Raw genomic sequence first — 15518 nt, forward strand, 5'->3', positions numbered from 1 at the left:
ATCTACTTTAACCTGGTCTAAGAGACTGATATAATTTTCTTTAAAGGTTTTATCTACAGAGGTTTGAATTTTTATGCCCAAGTATTTAAGTCCACTGGGGCGCCATTGCAAAGGTTTGGTTAAGTTCTTGATATAGTTGTCCTGTATGTTTAAGGGCAGGACCTCACTTTTCGTAAGGTTTAGTTTATAGCCAGAAGCTGCACTGTACTGTTGGAAATATTGTAAAGGGGGGGGGGGGGAGGGGGGGGGAGTTTGCAGGGTCAGCCACAAAGGCTAATAGGTCATCTGCATACAAAGCCAGTTTATGCTCACTCGTCCCAAATCTAATACCAGTAATTGTGTTGTTAGAGCGAATAGCCAGAGGTTCTATGGCTATCAAGAACAACAATGGAGAGCAGGGGCAGCCCTGACGGACCCCCTTGGATAGTGAGAAGATATCCGATAAGACCCCATTTGTTAAAATTTTTGCTTTAGGGCCGTTGAACAGTGTTTTAATGTAGTAAATAAATTTAGTTCCAAAATTCATCGCTTCAAGAGTTTGAAAGAGAAAGCTGGATTCAATCCTGTCGAATGCCTTTTCCGCGTCCATTGACAGTAATAGCATGGGGTCCTTTTGTGAGTGGGCTGCTTCAATTATATGAAAAAGTCTACGCACATTGTCCGATCCATATCGATTTTTAACAAAACCTGTCTGATCAGCATTAATAATTTTGGGGATTATACATTCCAATCTTAATGCAATTAACTTTGATAAAATTTTATAGTCCGAGTTCAGAAGACTGAGAGGATGATAAGAAGTACATTTTTGCCGATCCTTTCCCGGTTTTGGTAGTAAAATTATCGTAGCCAATTCCAAAGAGTTAGGGAGAGTTTTATTAGTCAGTGCTTTGTTGATCATGTTTGTTAAAGGGGTTATAAGTTTATCAGAAAAGGTTTTAAAGAATTCAATTGGAAAGCCATCTGGCCCGGGGGCTTTATTATTTTGAAGGGATTTCATAGCATCAAGAACCTCCTTTTCAGATATATTAGCATCCAGGCAGTTTTTATCAACAGGGTCTAATTTAGGCAGGGTTAATGAACTTAAAAATGATGTTTCTTTGGTGTTCTCAATCCCATGTTCTGTATTATATAGTCTCTCATAGAATAATTGAAATTCACGATTGATATCATGTGGATTAAAAACGGATCTTCCATCGTCTGTGATAATAGAATGTATAGTTTTTTCATTTTCTTCCCTTTTAATTTGCCAAGCTAGTAGCTTGCTGGTTTTGTCGCCAAATTCGTAGTAATGATAGCTGGTCCTAGCTAAATCAGTTTCAGCCTTATTAGTACATAAGTTATTATATTGAATCCGTTTTAAAGACAAGGTATTGAGCACCACTTCACTTTTAGTGTGAGCATGATCACGCTCCAGGTCTCTTATTTCGTTTTCCAAATTTGCAAAAGTTTTCTTTTTTTTCTCTGATCTTGTGAGAGCTATACGATAGGATCTGGCCTCTCATATACGCTTTTAAGGCCTCCCATATAAAAGCATGAGATGAGGAATTAATATTCGTTTCCATAAATACATCAATGTGAGCGCTCATAAATCTAAAATTCAGAGTCCTTCAGCATATAGGATTTAAACCTCCAGGTAAAGGGTTTCAATTGTGTAGTATCAATCTCCCAGGTTATTTTTATAGGATTATGATCGGGCAATGTAACTGATAGATAAGAGCAATCAGTGACCCTGGTGGCCATATTGTAGGGTATTAGAAACATGTCAATTCTGGAATACGACTTGTGAACATTTGAAAAGAATGAAAAGTCTTTAGCTTTTGGGTTAAGTTGCCACCAAATATCACACAGTCCCAAATCCCTCATCCCCCTGAGCAGAATTAAAGCAGCCTTAGAGTGATTAAGAGATCTTGGCGTGGATCGATCTAAATTGGGGTCCAATACCAAATTGAAGTCACCACGAACCAAACAGTGCCCCTCAGCAGTTGCAAGTTTTAATACAAGGTCATTAAAAATAGCAGGATTGTCGTGGTTGGGGCCATATATATTAACAAGTGTAACCCTATTGGAGTTCAATTCACCCTTAACTAAGACAAATCTTCCATTACTATCTTTTTCTATTGATGTTAATTTGAAGTTCAATTTTTTTCTTAATAAGGATGGCAACCCCCCTAGCTTGTGTTGAATGAGGAGTGGTAGACGTGTCCCACCCAATCTCTTCTTAGTTTGATATGCTCTGCATTGGAAAGGTGAGTTTCTTGAATAAATGAAACAACAATGGACTGTCTCTTTAAGTACGTGAAAATTTTCCTCCTCTTAATTGGAGAATTGATTCCCCTGACATTCAAAGAAATTAAGTTTAGTTGGCTAGTCATATCTTAGTAACAGATGCAACTTAAGTATATTGGGAGCCTCAGTGGTTACATATAAAATGAAAGTTAGGTGAGTAACTATGCTTTTAAATAAAAACCGTACCAAACCCCCATATGCGACCCACCCATTGATACCCTTAGTACTAAACAATCCCATTGGGTAGGTAACTCTCTACTCTCTCTACACGACCTCTCAACAGTTAGAAAAAATATATATTAAGCATCAAACCATGGTGCAAATTCCAATAAGCAGTTATATCTCAAAAAGAAAGAAGAAGAAAAAGAAAGAAGAAGAAAAAAAATTACTAGGATTTAAAGCATAAACACGAGGTTTGGTAGCTCAGCGTGAAGCACACTAGAAGTATAGCATGATCCAGTGGCTTATAAGGGGAATGGCATGTAGAAGGGGAACAGAGTTAAATGATTACCTGATCCATGTTGGTGATCTATGCTCCCTGGTTCCCCTAATATATTTTACTGAATTAAAGAAAACAAATAAATAAATAATACCACTAAGGTACACAAGTCAAAAGATAAATAAATGAAATAATAATTATATATCAGCAACATCACCACCGGCCAATAAATAACTAAGGGTGGTCAAAGTAAGTAAATATTGGTGGATATAAGAAATAAGGGGAGCAAAGAAGAAAGATATAGATAAATAAGTAAAAAATAAAAATAAACAAATAAAACAAAAATAATAATAATTATTATTGTTATAATAATAATTTTCCTGCTACTCAAAATAAAGTGAACGTATGTTTCAAAAGGTCAGCTGGATACAGCCACTATTTTTGTTATTACCATATTAAACAAAAGTCCACCCGGAACCGGGACCGTCTTTTCCACATGTCTGAAGTGGGACCAGGAACAGAGCAGATGTAATGCAGGGATTAAACACATATCTAGCCAGAGTCACTTTGCGTTACGACAGACAGCTTCACGCGAGTTCAGACTGTCCACTAGTCACCGCGTTTGGGCAAAGTCATTGTAAACAGTGTGGAAATTGAGCGGGGCTCTTAAGACAAGGGCTCTCCTACTCAGTAGTAGACAGATCTCAAAAGTTATGTATGAGCCCTCTTTGTAGACTGCATGTTAAGTTACGCGTAACCTCCCCTCCGCGTCACAGCAGTGCAGGTGGAGCAGCCAGGTGGGAGTCCCCTGGTGCATATACTGTTGTGACATCTCAGCTGCTCGGTCAGTTGTTATTGTCAATAGTTTTCAAAAAGACTGCCGCTGCAAACCACCTGATGTTGCCTTCATGCATAATCCGTAGTTTGGCTGGATGATGCAGGGAATAAGCAATTCCTTTTGCCCGAAGGCTCTTTTTAACATCCTTAAAGGCGTCTTTAAGGCGTTGCAGACTGGGGCTGCAGTCTGGGAAGATGCAAACCCTGCTGTTATCGTAATGAATCTCTCCCTTTTGTCTGGCGAGGTGCATTATTTTCTCCTTGTTCTTAAAGTTGAGGAGCTTTGCGACCATGGGGTCTCGGCCTCTGCGTGTCCCCTCTGCCGGCAGGGGGGTTTCCCAGGCAGTGAGCTCTTTCACAGGTAATGGGGGTAGGAAAGTTTTCGATACCGAGGATTTCCGGTATGACTTGCTCCAAAACCTCCGCAGCATCGCAGCCTTCGGCCTCCTTGGGGAGCCCAAGTATGCGGATGTTGTTACGCCGGCTCCTGTTCTCCAAGTCGTCCACTTTATCTTTGAGGGACTGTACCTCCTTCTCCAGTTTCCCAATATGCGTGGTGGCATCTTTAATGTTATCTTCATTTGCGTCCCTTCATTTCTTTGACTTGGCCCGCTAGTGTTGACATCGCCGTTTCAATCTTAGAGAGTGAGGACTGGATGGAAGTTGTTTTAGCATCAATCTGTCTTGATATCTCTTCCTTACTTTCCTGAATGGCTGCCATCACTGCATCAAGAGTAGGGCTTTCACCTTTAGGAGAGCCGGTTGCCATTCTGGTTGTGTGCGCGGGTCTGGCTGTTCGCTTAGACAGCGGTGTAATATCCTTAAGACCCCTTAAGTTATACTGTGCCATGCACCACGACAAAGAGTCAATTATTTTCTAGGGTTTTAGTATCATGGTTTTGAAAAATTTAACGGAAAATAAAAGCAACTGTTGAGGTACGCCTGTGGACCTCACGCTTGCATGTCCATCCTCGCTGGCTGCAAACCGGAAGGCCCCCTCATTCTCTATTTTGTCCATATGGGGGACTCCGCCATTACTGCTTGGCTCAGGCAATTACTAAAACCCGGGACGGGATGTCACCGGTTTTAGCAACAACCGCGGGGAGATCGCGTCCCGTTCCATCCCGGGTTTTAGCAACAACCCTCGGCTCACTCCGGAAGGACAGGTGCAACTGAACTTTGCTTTTTAAAAAAATAAATACTTTTTATTTCATTTTATCTAGTTTTCTTTTTCTTTAATTGTTGGTACTGCACCCTCTTTCAATACGGGCTTATAGCCAACACTCCTCAACAGATCAGAGGTTTTGTACGAGTCCTCAGTAAAATGTGCAGAGCAGAGGAGAGACCACTTCATAGGCGCCCAATGTGCCCCTGAACCTTTTACAAAACGCGTCCAAATCTTTGCAGTTTGAATATTCTTGGACCATGAATGCATGGGCAATTGCTCTAAGACAACGAGGGAGGCTCAGCCTCCTCTAAAAATGATGATCATGTAGGATGAATTGCGCTAGGCTTATGTTATAGCCGACCTTATAACATTGCTATTTCAGATCCAGAATCATAGAAATATATGTGCTCAACCCAACTACAGCGCAAAATCATTCCGTTGTAACTTTCCCCAGTTCGCCTAATGTGTGCGTGAGTTTTTCCCCCTCATGACAGCGCAATGCAGCCCAGGCTCAGTGGACTTCAATGGCATTTGGGAGCTATGCGCTTTTCAATATCAAAATGCAAGACGATTATTGGACAAATACTGCGAAAACGCCCGCCCACGGAGTCTCACAGACTCCCAGCCTCAGTGGACTTCAATGGCATTTGGGAGCTATGCGCTTTTCAATATCAAAATGCAAGACGGTTATTGGACAAATACTGCGAAAATGCCCGCATACGGACTCCGAGCCTCACAAATGGGAGGGACATGGCAAAGCTTTCCGCGAGGAGACTGGTGATTGGTGAAAGCGGCCGGATATTTTCTTTGATTGACAGCTCATTTCAAATATAGACAGGCAGCGGTGAATTTCAGTTCAGTCCCATGCGGATTCGCAAGTGCTGTGGTGTATTGTAAGAGATCAGCTTACATTTCGATTTCATTCATTACATACAATTTCTACCAGCTTTTTTAGTCTGTATATATTTTCATTGTAAATAAAGTGTAAATATAGTGTTGTCAAGTTTGCTATCTTAGTTACAGAAATTTTGTTTATTTGAGTGACTGAACTTGAACTTGAGGGGGCTAGTCAGCTAGCAAGAAAGCTGCGCACGGATGCCAAGCATTGCTGATTTAATTTTGGCGAAGCCATTTGCCAGTCTTCCTTTCGAGGAAAAAATTAAAATTAAAGAGCAGGGTAGACCAACGCCTCAAATTGACTTGGTGAAAAAGGTAGGGAATAATACTCGTTCCTTTCAGCTCTCCTGGTACAAGAAAGTGAATTGGCTAACAGCAAGTGACCCACATCAACAACAGTAAATAGGCTACTTTAGTAATATGTCATGGATGGACCAAAAATATAGGATCTATTTAAAATGTTTATGCTGAATACATTATATTGGAATATATATTTTCCTGGATATGAATTAAACAGCTACAATTTGGAAAATATTTTTAAACAAAAATACAGCCGAGAACATTTCACACTACAGACCTGGATTAAAAGTGAAGGGTTATCAAAATTGTCAGTAAAACATTTCTCAGTCAAAATAAGTAAAATATAGGGAAAGTGTCACTGAATGAAATGTGTGGCACCCAGCTCTATGTTTGGCTCCCCAAGGTCAGTGCTTGTGCCTAATCCAGAACACTCTGCTGTTACTGCTGAGGTTCCTGACAAAGAGCTGCTTTCAATAATGATCAATTTTTAAACAACATGCCACAATTTTAAAACATAAAATGTTAAAATATACCCCCCCAACACCACCATTATGTATATTGGACAGTAGGCTAATGGGCTAAAAGAACCTGTTATTTCACAGTTTGTGACCCTGCCAACAATCAGCCAGATCAGAGGCAAGAGTATGGGCAAAACTGATGTGTTTTTTCTTTTAAAATCTGGAAATATCGTAACCGACCAGCCTCCCGTTTGAAAGACTACCAGCCGCCACTGCATGAATGCAATGCAAATCCACCTTCTGTTGTGTTGCTGGGGGGTGCATAGCACATGGCATGGCGATAAATTAGCTCAAAATGAAGGATCGGAGTTGCAGTCAGCTCTGTGTTTTAGTATAGCGGAAATGGCGATGAGACCGACTGACTTCCTGCTGTGACGTTACGGACGTCAAGGTCATTCACTCAGACCGCTACCTATATAAATCACTTTAATCATAAAATTACTATATTAGATCTATTGTGAACGCTTAAAACTATTCCTGTGCCATTCTTGAGGTCTCAAGGCATTTATAAATGAAAGTGAGGCCATGGCTCTGCGTATATGCTTTAATCTCACACATCGGCGTCGCCAGGCCCATTTTATTGGGGCACGTGTCCCAGTACATATCTTCTGTGCCCCAGTAAAATTTCCTGATCATATTTCAGAAACAGTAATGTATTTGGCACTGCGGAATACAGACTATACGACCGATGCATCCAAATCGCACCCTCTCTATTTAAATTGCTGGTGGAACACTCATCTCACAATTAACACATATCATGTGAAACCACACAACTTGAGCTTCCCAACGGTGCTACCCACTAGTTGCTGTGATAAACAGTTTGCGATAAAAACATCAATTAATTCACATCAAATTTAATCATATTCTGCATATAGCTCTGCGTCCACTTCCACATCCGTTTTTGTCGGCGCAATACCCCACCAACTCCTGAGGTTACATGACAAAATAAACCGTTTCAAATGATGTAAAGTATTCATCTGGGCCTTTTGCCTTTCTCAAGTAATCTGGTTTTGAAATTACAGCAACAATTTGTCTCCAACTTCGGACTGATATTTTAATGTAGTTAATATTACGTAGTTATGTCAGTACATTATATATTTTTACAAATTATTACTAAAACATACAGTAGGCTATTCCACTATCATAATATTTATGTTGCCAGATTCGAGACAATCCACATAAGTATGAAAAGATATTTTGGTTGCCATGCTTCCTATAGTGGCATACATTCAGGAACATGGAAAATTCAAAAACGCAAAATGTTTTTCCTTGATAGAAAAGCCTGATGTAAATATGCAAATATAACTTTGACTGTCCTAAAAACAAAAAACAAACCCGATTATATTATTATAGCATGTAGATGGATGGTCCTTATAATCACCTTGAGCTTAAAAGTAAAGATAATATACCCTGAAAACAGCCTATGGTTAATTTAGATCGATAATATCAGGAATAGAGTGGATGTTTTTCTACTTCAAGGTGCATCAACGTAGGCAATTTTCTGTCCCTAAATATAAGGCACACATTTCATGCACGTCCATGTGGATGTAGGGAACGTGCATGCAGCCAAGTGCACAAAATTGGAGAAGGAAGGTATAGTGACGCCACGCACGTTCATGCAGCAAAAGTATACATTTTTAAGTGAAGCTGTATGTCCTATACCACTAAACATTACTGAATTACCTCTGCAGATGGACATCAGGAAATTCTTCGTCCCAGACAGGGACAGGGAAGCAGTAAGGAGAGACGAGGATAAGGTGGAGGGAAGTAAGATGATCTAGCTGTACGTTAACATTATCATCATTTAGCTATGCTCTGTCAGCTGGCAAAAGTGATGCTAGTTGTAGATGCTGTATGCATTTGATTTATGGCTGTCAACCTTTAGTAAGTTCACTGCATTGGAAAAAGTAGTTAGTTCTAATCTACAGAATCCCATAGTACTCGAAAGTCAGTGCATACTCGCATTTATATAAGCTACAAAAACTATGCAGTCTTGCCAGGGTGAAAATCAATAACTACCATAAACCTTTGATTTGGGGGGCAGTAGAGCTTTATGTCTAGCAATGCCCCTGATCTCACACTCTGAGATACGTCCTCCAATGCTAAATTTATATGAATAAACAATACTCTAATCTTTAGTCATCTTTGCAGTATGATTGAGAACTCTTGAGAACTAACTGAACTAAAAAGAAAAATGAGAGCTGAGAAATAATGAAAAATATTGGTAACGTACTTCCTGTTTTCAGAGTTGTTTGTGAGGAGTCTTTCCCCCCCAGGAGTGTTCACGTTAATCACTAATCTTTTCTTATCTTCTCTACAAACAATTTTCCAGTATCCTTTTCATTTTTTATTGTACTTTCACTTCCCCTTTTCCGCATTTTAAATCTTTTTGGAAGAATGCCAAGACTGGAAGATTTTTTCCTCCCGCGCAAAGATTGCTAGCGGAAGCCATTCACATCAGATCTGTTTTAATATCACCAGATCTTCGATTAAGGTATGTGAATCCATTCATCATAGCACACCTTCAGCTTGTTCACTGTGCTGACTGTAGGATGTTTAGTCATTCTTCCTCCATCACTAGTGATGGATTTATTTGTGATAAGTGCAGATTAGTTAGTTTTCTGATTGAGAAGATTGCAGCTTTAGAGGTGCGTATCCAGACTTTAGAGAAGGTTAGCGAGAATGAGAACAGTGTAGTTTCTGCAGGGGAAAATCTGGATGCCCTAGGTGGAGTTAGCAATCCCCCAATTCCAGCATTAGATCCCTCACAGCAGGGGGAATGGGTGATGACTCGGTGGCATAAACGTAGAGCCAAGCTACCACTGAGGCTCGCCTACGGGAGCACCGTGTCAAACAGGTTTGCTGTCCCCAGTGATGCACCTGCTTAGAAACCAGAAAGAGCTCCGGTTATAGGAGACTATCATACGGCATGTGAAATTAGCTAAGCCTTTAGAGGCACCAGCAGCTTTATTCATGTGTATTCCAGGAGCCAGGGCACAAGACATAGCAGATAATCTTAGGGTACTAGACAAGCACAGGATCTCAGAGATAGTTATCCATGTAAGAGCTAAGGATATACGCCTTCATCAGTCTGAGGTTACTAAGAGTAACTTTGTAGAGGTGTTTAAATTAGCGAAGGCAATGTCCAATGCTGTAGTATTAGTCAGGCGGTATTTGTTTATATTTGGAGGCTACTTTGCAAAATTTGCCAAGTCTTGTTTTTGGTAATAATATACAAGTTCAGATATACAGTCATAAATCTGGACTTGTTGTAATGTTTGTAGGCTGCTGTTTCATAGTTAATTATGCAGGGGAACTTCGCACATAATAAGAGCCCTGAAACCACATAGGAAATTGGTATAAAATTATTACATCATTAATATGCAATTATTATATCCATAATAGGTGTTATTTGTGGCACACAACCTTTTTACTCGGGTCAAAAGCATGGTTCATACATTAGATACCCATTTAACCTTAAAAAGGACCTAAACTACTGAGTTGGATCAGTTAGAACCTCAGAGGTGGTGTGCTGCTCAGTTTATTCAACTGACATAACTTTTTGCTTTTAGGAGTTTGTTACTCTGTAGATTCTTTATCTAAAAGTATATTTGTTTCAAGAAGGGAAAAAAAGTGTTTAACAAGGTGACTGATTTTCTGTTGGGGTCCCATAACTCTGAGATTTGTTGCAAAAATATTTCAGCAAGTTAGTTGCTTCTTTGTGTGTCTATCTTTGCCTATCTGTATGTTTGCATGCTTGTCTCAGATGTCTGCCATAATTAAGAATATAACTCTTTCTTACAAATTGTAGATAACTAGTGAACTTGTTATAGAGTTATTAAAATGTCTGATGCTTATCTGTCCATGCACTCTCCATACACAACCACATACCACAACAGATTCCTCATCCTTGCACCTATCCTGTAAATATGCTTTGTGCTAATATGCTAATGCTTAATAACAATGTGTCCACATACCAACTCTTCAGTAAAAAGCTGGGATAAGTGATTCCTTATTTGAATAAAAGATTTTATAAGACAAAATTTGAAACCTGCACATGTCAAATATAATATTTCAAATTAGAAGTATCATTCGTTTTTTACTTATTCATTAATATGGAATATCAAATGATAAAGCGTTCACTGCATCATAAACATGTGGACACATTTGAAGGTAGCTTAATATGCATGCTCATTCTGCTTTATTTCTGGTCATAATACATGTTACCAATAACTGCTTTTTTCTTCGTGTTTTGTGTTTGAATCCTTAGGCAAAGTGTTACTTCTTGATGTACAGTGGGGCAAAAAAGTATTTAGTCAGCCACCAATTGTGCAAGTTCTCCCACTTAAAAAGATGAGAGAGGCTTGTAATTTTCATCATAGGTACACTTCAACTATGAGAGACAGAATAGGGGGAAAGAATCCAGGAAATCACATTGTAGGATTTTTAATGAATTAATTGGTAAATTCCTCTGTAAAATAAGTATTTGGTCACCTACAAACAAGCAAGATTTCTCGCTCTCACAGACCTGTAACAACTTCTTTAAGAGGCTCCTCTGTCCTCCACTCGTTACTTGTATTAATGGCACCTGTTTGAACTCGTTATCAGTATAAAAGACACCTGTCCACAACCTCAAACAGTCACACTCCAAACTCCACTATGGCCAAGACCAAAGAGCTGTCAAAGGACACCAGAAACAAAATTGTAGACCTGCACCAGGCTGGGAAGACTGAATCTGCAATAGATAAGCAGCTTGGTGTGAAGATATCAACTGTGGGAGCAAGTATTAGAAAATGGAAGACATACAAGACCACTGATAATCTCCCTCGATCTGGGGCTCCACGCAAGACCTCACCCCGTGGGGTCAAAATGATCACAAGAACGGTGAGCAAAAATCCCAGAACCACACGGGGGGACCTAGTGAATGACCTGCAGAGAGCTGAGACCAAAGTAACAAAGGCTACCATCAGTAACACACTACGCCGCCAGGGACTCAAATCCTGCAGTGCCAGACGTGTCCCCCTGCTTAAGCCAGTACATGTCCAGGCCCGTCTGAAGTTTGCTAGAGAGCATTTGGATGATCCAGAAGAGGATTGGGAGAATGTCATATGGTCAGATGAAACCAAAATAGAACTTTTTGGTAAAAACTCAACTTGTCGTGTTTGGAGGAGAAAGAATGCTGAGTTGCATCCAAAGAACACCATACTACCTACTGTGAAGCATGGGGGTGGAAACATCATGCTTTGGGGCTGTTTTTCTGCAAAGGGACCAGGACGACTGATCCGTGTAAAGGAAAGAATGAATGGGGCCATGTATTGTGAGATTTTGAGTGAAAACCTCCTTCCATCAGCAAGGGCATTGAAGATGAAACGTGGCTGGGTCTTTCAGCATGACGATTCCAAACACACCGCCCGGGCAACGAAGGAGTGGCTTCGTAAGAAGCATTTCAAGGTCCTGGAGTGACCTAGCCAGTCTCCAGATCTCAACCCCATAGAAAATCTTTGGAGGGAGTTGAAAGTCCGTGTTGCCCAGCGACAGCCCCAAAACATCACTGCTCTAGAGGAGATCTGCATGGAGGAATGGGCCAAAATACCAGCAACATTGTGTGAAAACCTTGTGAAGACTTACAGAAAACGTTTGACCTCTGTCATTCCCAACAAAGGGTATATAACAAAGTATTGAAATGAACTTTTGTTATTGACCAAATACTTATTTTCCACCATAATTTGCAAATAAATTCTTTAAAAATCAGACTGAGATTTTCTGGATTTTTTTTTTCTCATTTTGTCTCTCATAGTTGAAGTGTACCTATGATGAAAATTACAGGCCTCTCTCATCTTTTTAAGTGGCAGAACTTGCACAATTGGTGACTGACTAAATACTTTTTTGCCCCACTGTAGTTTGGACATTAAAAAAACCCAGAAACTGCTAGCAGCTTAGTAATAAATGTATCACAGAAATTTCTGAAATGAGAGATTGTGAGCTGAGTTCTGGAGTGTAGATAAGCTATAAATATTCTCAAGTTCTGTAGCAATAGTGTAAAATATTTCTGGATTTTTCATGTTCTCTATGTACTTAAATGTCTCATTTTAAACTTAACTTGATAACATTATGTAAATATATGATTTCTATTCACATAAAGTTAGTAAACGGGTAATTAAAAAATACAGATGTTATAATGGACTTAAGTGATATGGATATGTTTTTTTCCCCATTTTTACGTGATATTTAGCATTTCCTTTTTTTGGTGAAAATGGTGATTGCCGACATTACAACAAGTAAAAATAATTTGTTTGGGATGTAAATATAGGGTTAATACTGAGAAACCAGACATGGCAAATTTTGCAAAGTAGGTTACATATGCTCCCTGACTAATCAATACTGATTTGCAAATACTTTGCAAAACTATGATGGTGATTTTTCTAGACATACTGAGGTAAAGTTTGGTGTTCTACAAGGTTCTGGTCTTAGACTTTTATCTTTATATATGTTACCTCTGGGTGATACTATTCGTAAGCATGGTATTAGTTTCCACTGTTATGCTGATGACACACAGTTGTATGTTTCTGCAAAACCAGATGAGAGACACTAGCTTAATAGTATTGAGGAATGTGTAAAGGACATTAGACACCGGATGCTTATTAACTTCCTTCTGCTCAACTCTGACAAGACAGAAGTGCTTGTACTAGGACCACATGCACCTAGAAGTAGGTTTTCTGATTACACAGTAACTCTGGATGGCCCTTCTGTTTCTTCACGTGCAGCAGTAAAAGACCTCGGGGTGATCACTGACTCCAATCTTTAATTTGAAACTCATATTGTTAACATTACCCAGATAGCTTTCTTTCATCTCAGGAATATTAAGAAATGCCACTACATGACACAGAAAAACTAGTTCATGCTTCTGTTACCTCTAGGTTGGATTACTGTAATGCCTTACTTCCTGGATGTTCCAATAAGTGCATAAACAAGCTCCAGATAGTTCAAAATGCAGCAGCAAGAGTCCTTACTCGAGCTAGAAGCAATGATCACATCACCCCTGTTTTATCCACACTGCATTGGTGCCCAATCAAATTTTGTATTGATTAAAAAATACTACTACTGACCTTTAACTCTTTACCCCTTAATGACGACCCCGTGTATATCCCATAATGACGACATATGATGCCTTGTCTAAAACCTTGTCAAAACCTTGTCTTTAGACTTTTTTTTCTTGTAAATATGTTCTCAGGGTGAACAGTATATGCATATACAAGGGTGGCTGTAGCAACTGCTTTAAGGGGTAAAGAGTTAAAGCACTGAATGGTCTTGCGCCACAGTACCGGAGCGAACTTCTGGTCCTTTATGACCCACCACACCTGGTATCTGGTATCAAATCAGGCTGGTACCTCATATAGTGAAGGCAGAGCCTTTTCTTACAAAGCCCCACAGTTATGGAACAGCCTTCCAAGTAGTGTTTGGGACTCAGAGACAGTGTTTAAGTCTAGGCTGAAAACATCTGTTTAGTCAAGCCTTTTGTTAATAGTTTTATTAGGTAAAGGAGTAGATCTGGAAGGCCCTCAGGCCTTCCAGAGTGTTTTGGTAAACTGGGATTTATGATGCTGTCAGCCGCCCCACTCACTCGGGTTTGTTGATTGTGTAGTGGCTGGCTGCTTTATGTCCTAGGGTGCCCTCATGCCTGTGTTACCTTCTGGCTCTCCCCTTTTAGTTATGCTGTCATAATTAGTTACGCTGTCATGGTTAGTTTTGCCAGAGTCCCTGCTTGCACTCAGTGCAAAACAGGTTGTTAGGTATGCCCAATGTCACCTAATGAGTAATTTAAATGTTCTGTAAAGCTGCTTTGCGACAATGTCTATTGTTAAAAGTGTTATAAAAAACTTGACTTGAAAAATAATTGCACACAATTGTCATATTTAAGTATAAAAGATGCATATAAAATTTTAAGTGCTGTAATAAATATTTCACTTTGTGATAAAAGGACTGCACTTGTATGGTATGTACAAAAGAGTAAAAAAGGCATTAAACCTCCAGTCATGGTTCAATACTCACGATGAACTGAAACATACAGTAGTAGTTTAAATATACATGCCACACATTTCAGGCACATTATTTTATTAAAAAAGTTTTTTTTTCCAAAAATGTTAAAAATATTCTTAATAAGTGTATAAACTCTCAATCTTTCTTGGGGCAGGGCGGCACTTTTTGGCTTTGAGATTTAAAAAAAAATGAATCCAGAATATTTACAACTTCAACTCTGTCTTCGTGTAGGGCACAGGTTTTCTGTAGACTGACAGCTGGGAATCTGCTTCACGCAGGAACTTGGCTTCAGCAACAACCAGAGTGACGGTTTTGGCTTCAATGCACTTGGCTCAGCATGCATGTTTAGTCTTTCTCAGGAATGGTGGGGTCTAGCATAATTGGACTGAAGGAACGCTCTCTCTCCCTCCGCTGCCGGCACCTCTCAGTGTCTGACTGCAAAAAAGTACATCAAAGCATTAAATCTTACACTGTTTTTAATTTCACATCATTACCCTTTCTGAGTGTGACAAATATGTATTATGACCTTTAAGCTGATGAGCCAAACAGACCACATATTCTCAGGCTACATCCACACGACAACGGCAACGAGATTTAAAAAAAAAAAAAATATCGCATCCACATGGGCAACGGATCAGTAAAATATCAGGTACACATGGCAATGCAACGCTTGCTGAAAACGGTGCAATACACATGCCACACCTCTAGGTGCGCTGTAAGACGGTCCCATCGGAGACACCACAACAATAGAAGAAGTAAGGACGCATGCGCATAAACTATTATGCGCAAGACTTCATATTAGCCACAAAGTCAGAAAAATCTGTTCGCAAAATTACGTTATAATGACCAAATACAATGAAAAGTATTTTTACAGTCTCACCTGTGAAAGGTAATCCCATGTGATCTCGTTTGGACGGCAAACCTGTTGGTACAGTTAAACGCAGCACATGAATGAGGCATCTTTATTCTCCGCTTTGACCCATCCAATATGGCGGCGAGGATGACGTATGATTCTACACGGAAGGCGGCGTCTTTA

General features: G+C 39.7%; 1 protein-coding gene across 8 annotated transcripts in view; it reads right to left on the minus strand.

The window, feature by feature from the left end:
* Window positions 1-14516: 14516 nt before the first annotated feature.
* The window catches only part of cntrl (centriolin), a 743138-nt gene continuing 742136 nt past the window's right edge, over window positions 14517-15518 (minus strand). For 6 of the 8 annotated variants that reach the window (XM_060906888.1, XM_060906886.1, XM_060906889.1 and 3 more), the window contains 2 exons: window positions 15363-15404; window positions 14517-14917 (listed from right to left, as the gene is read on the minus strand). In XM_060906888.1, the coding sequence (XP_060762871.1) occupies window positions 14828-14917; window positions 15363-15404 (132 nt within the window). In that variant the 3' untranslated portion in view covers window positions 14517-14827. Of the gene's footprint in view, window positions 14918-15362; window positions 15405-15518 lie in introns of those variants that run through there. The other 2 variants (XM_060906887.1, XR_009651398.1) reach the window with 2 other exon arrangements.

The sequence above is a fragment of the Neoarius graeffei genome, chromosome 24 (genome assembly GCF_027579695.1).
Source record: "Neoarius graeffei isolate fNeoGra1 chromosome 24, fNeoGra1.pri, whole genome shotgun sequence".
Lineage (NCBI taxonomy): Eukaryota > Metazoa > Chordata > Actinopteri > Siluriformes > Ariidae > Neoarius > Neoarius graeffei.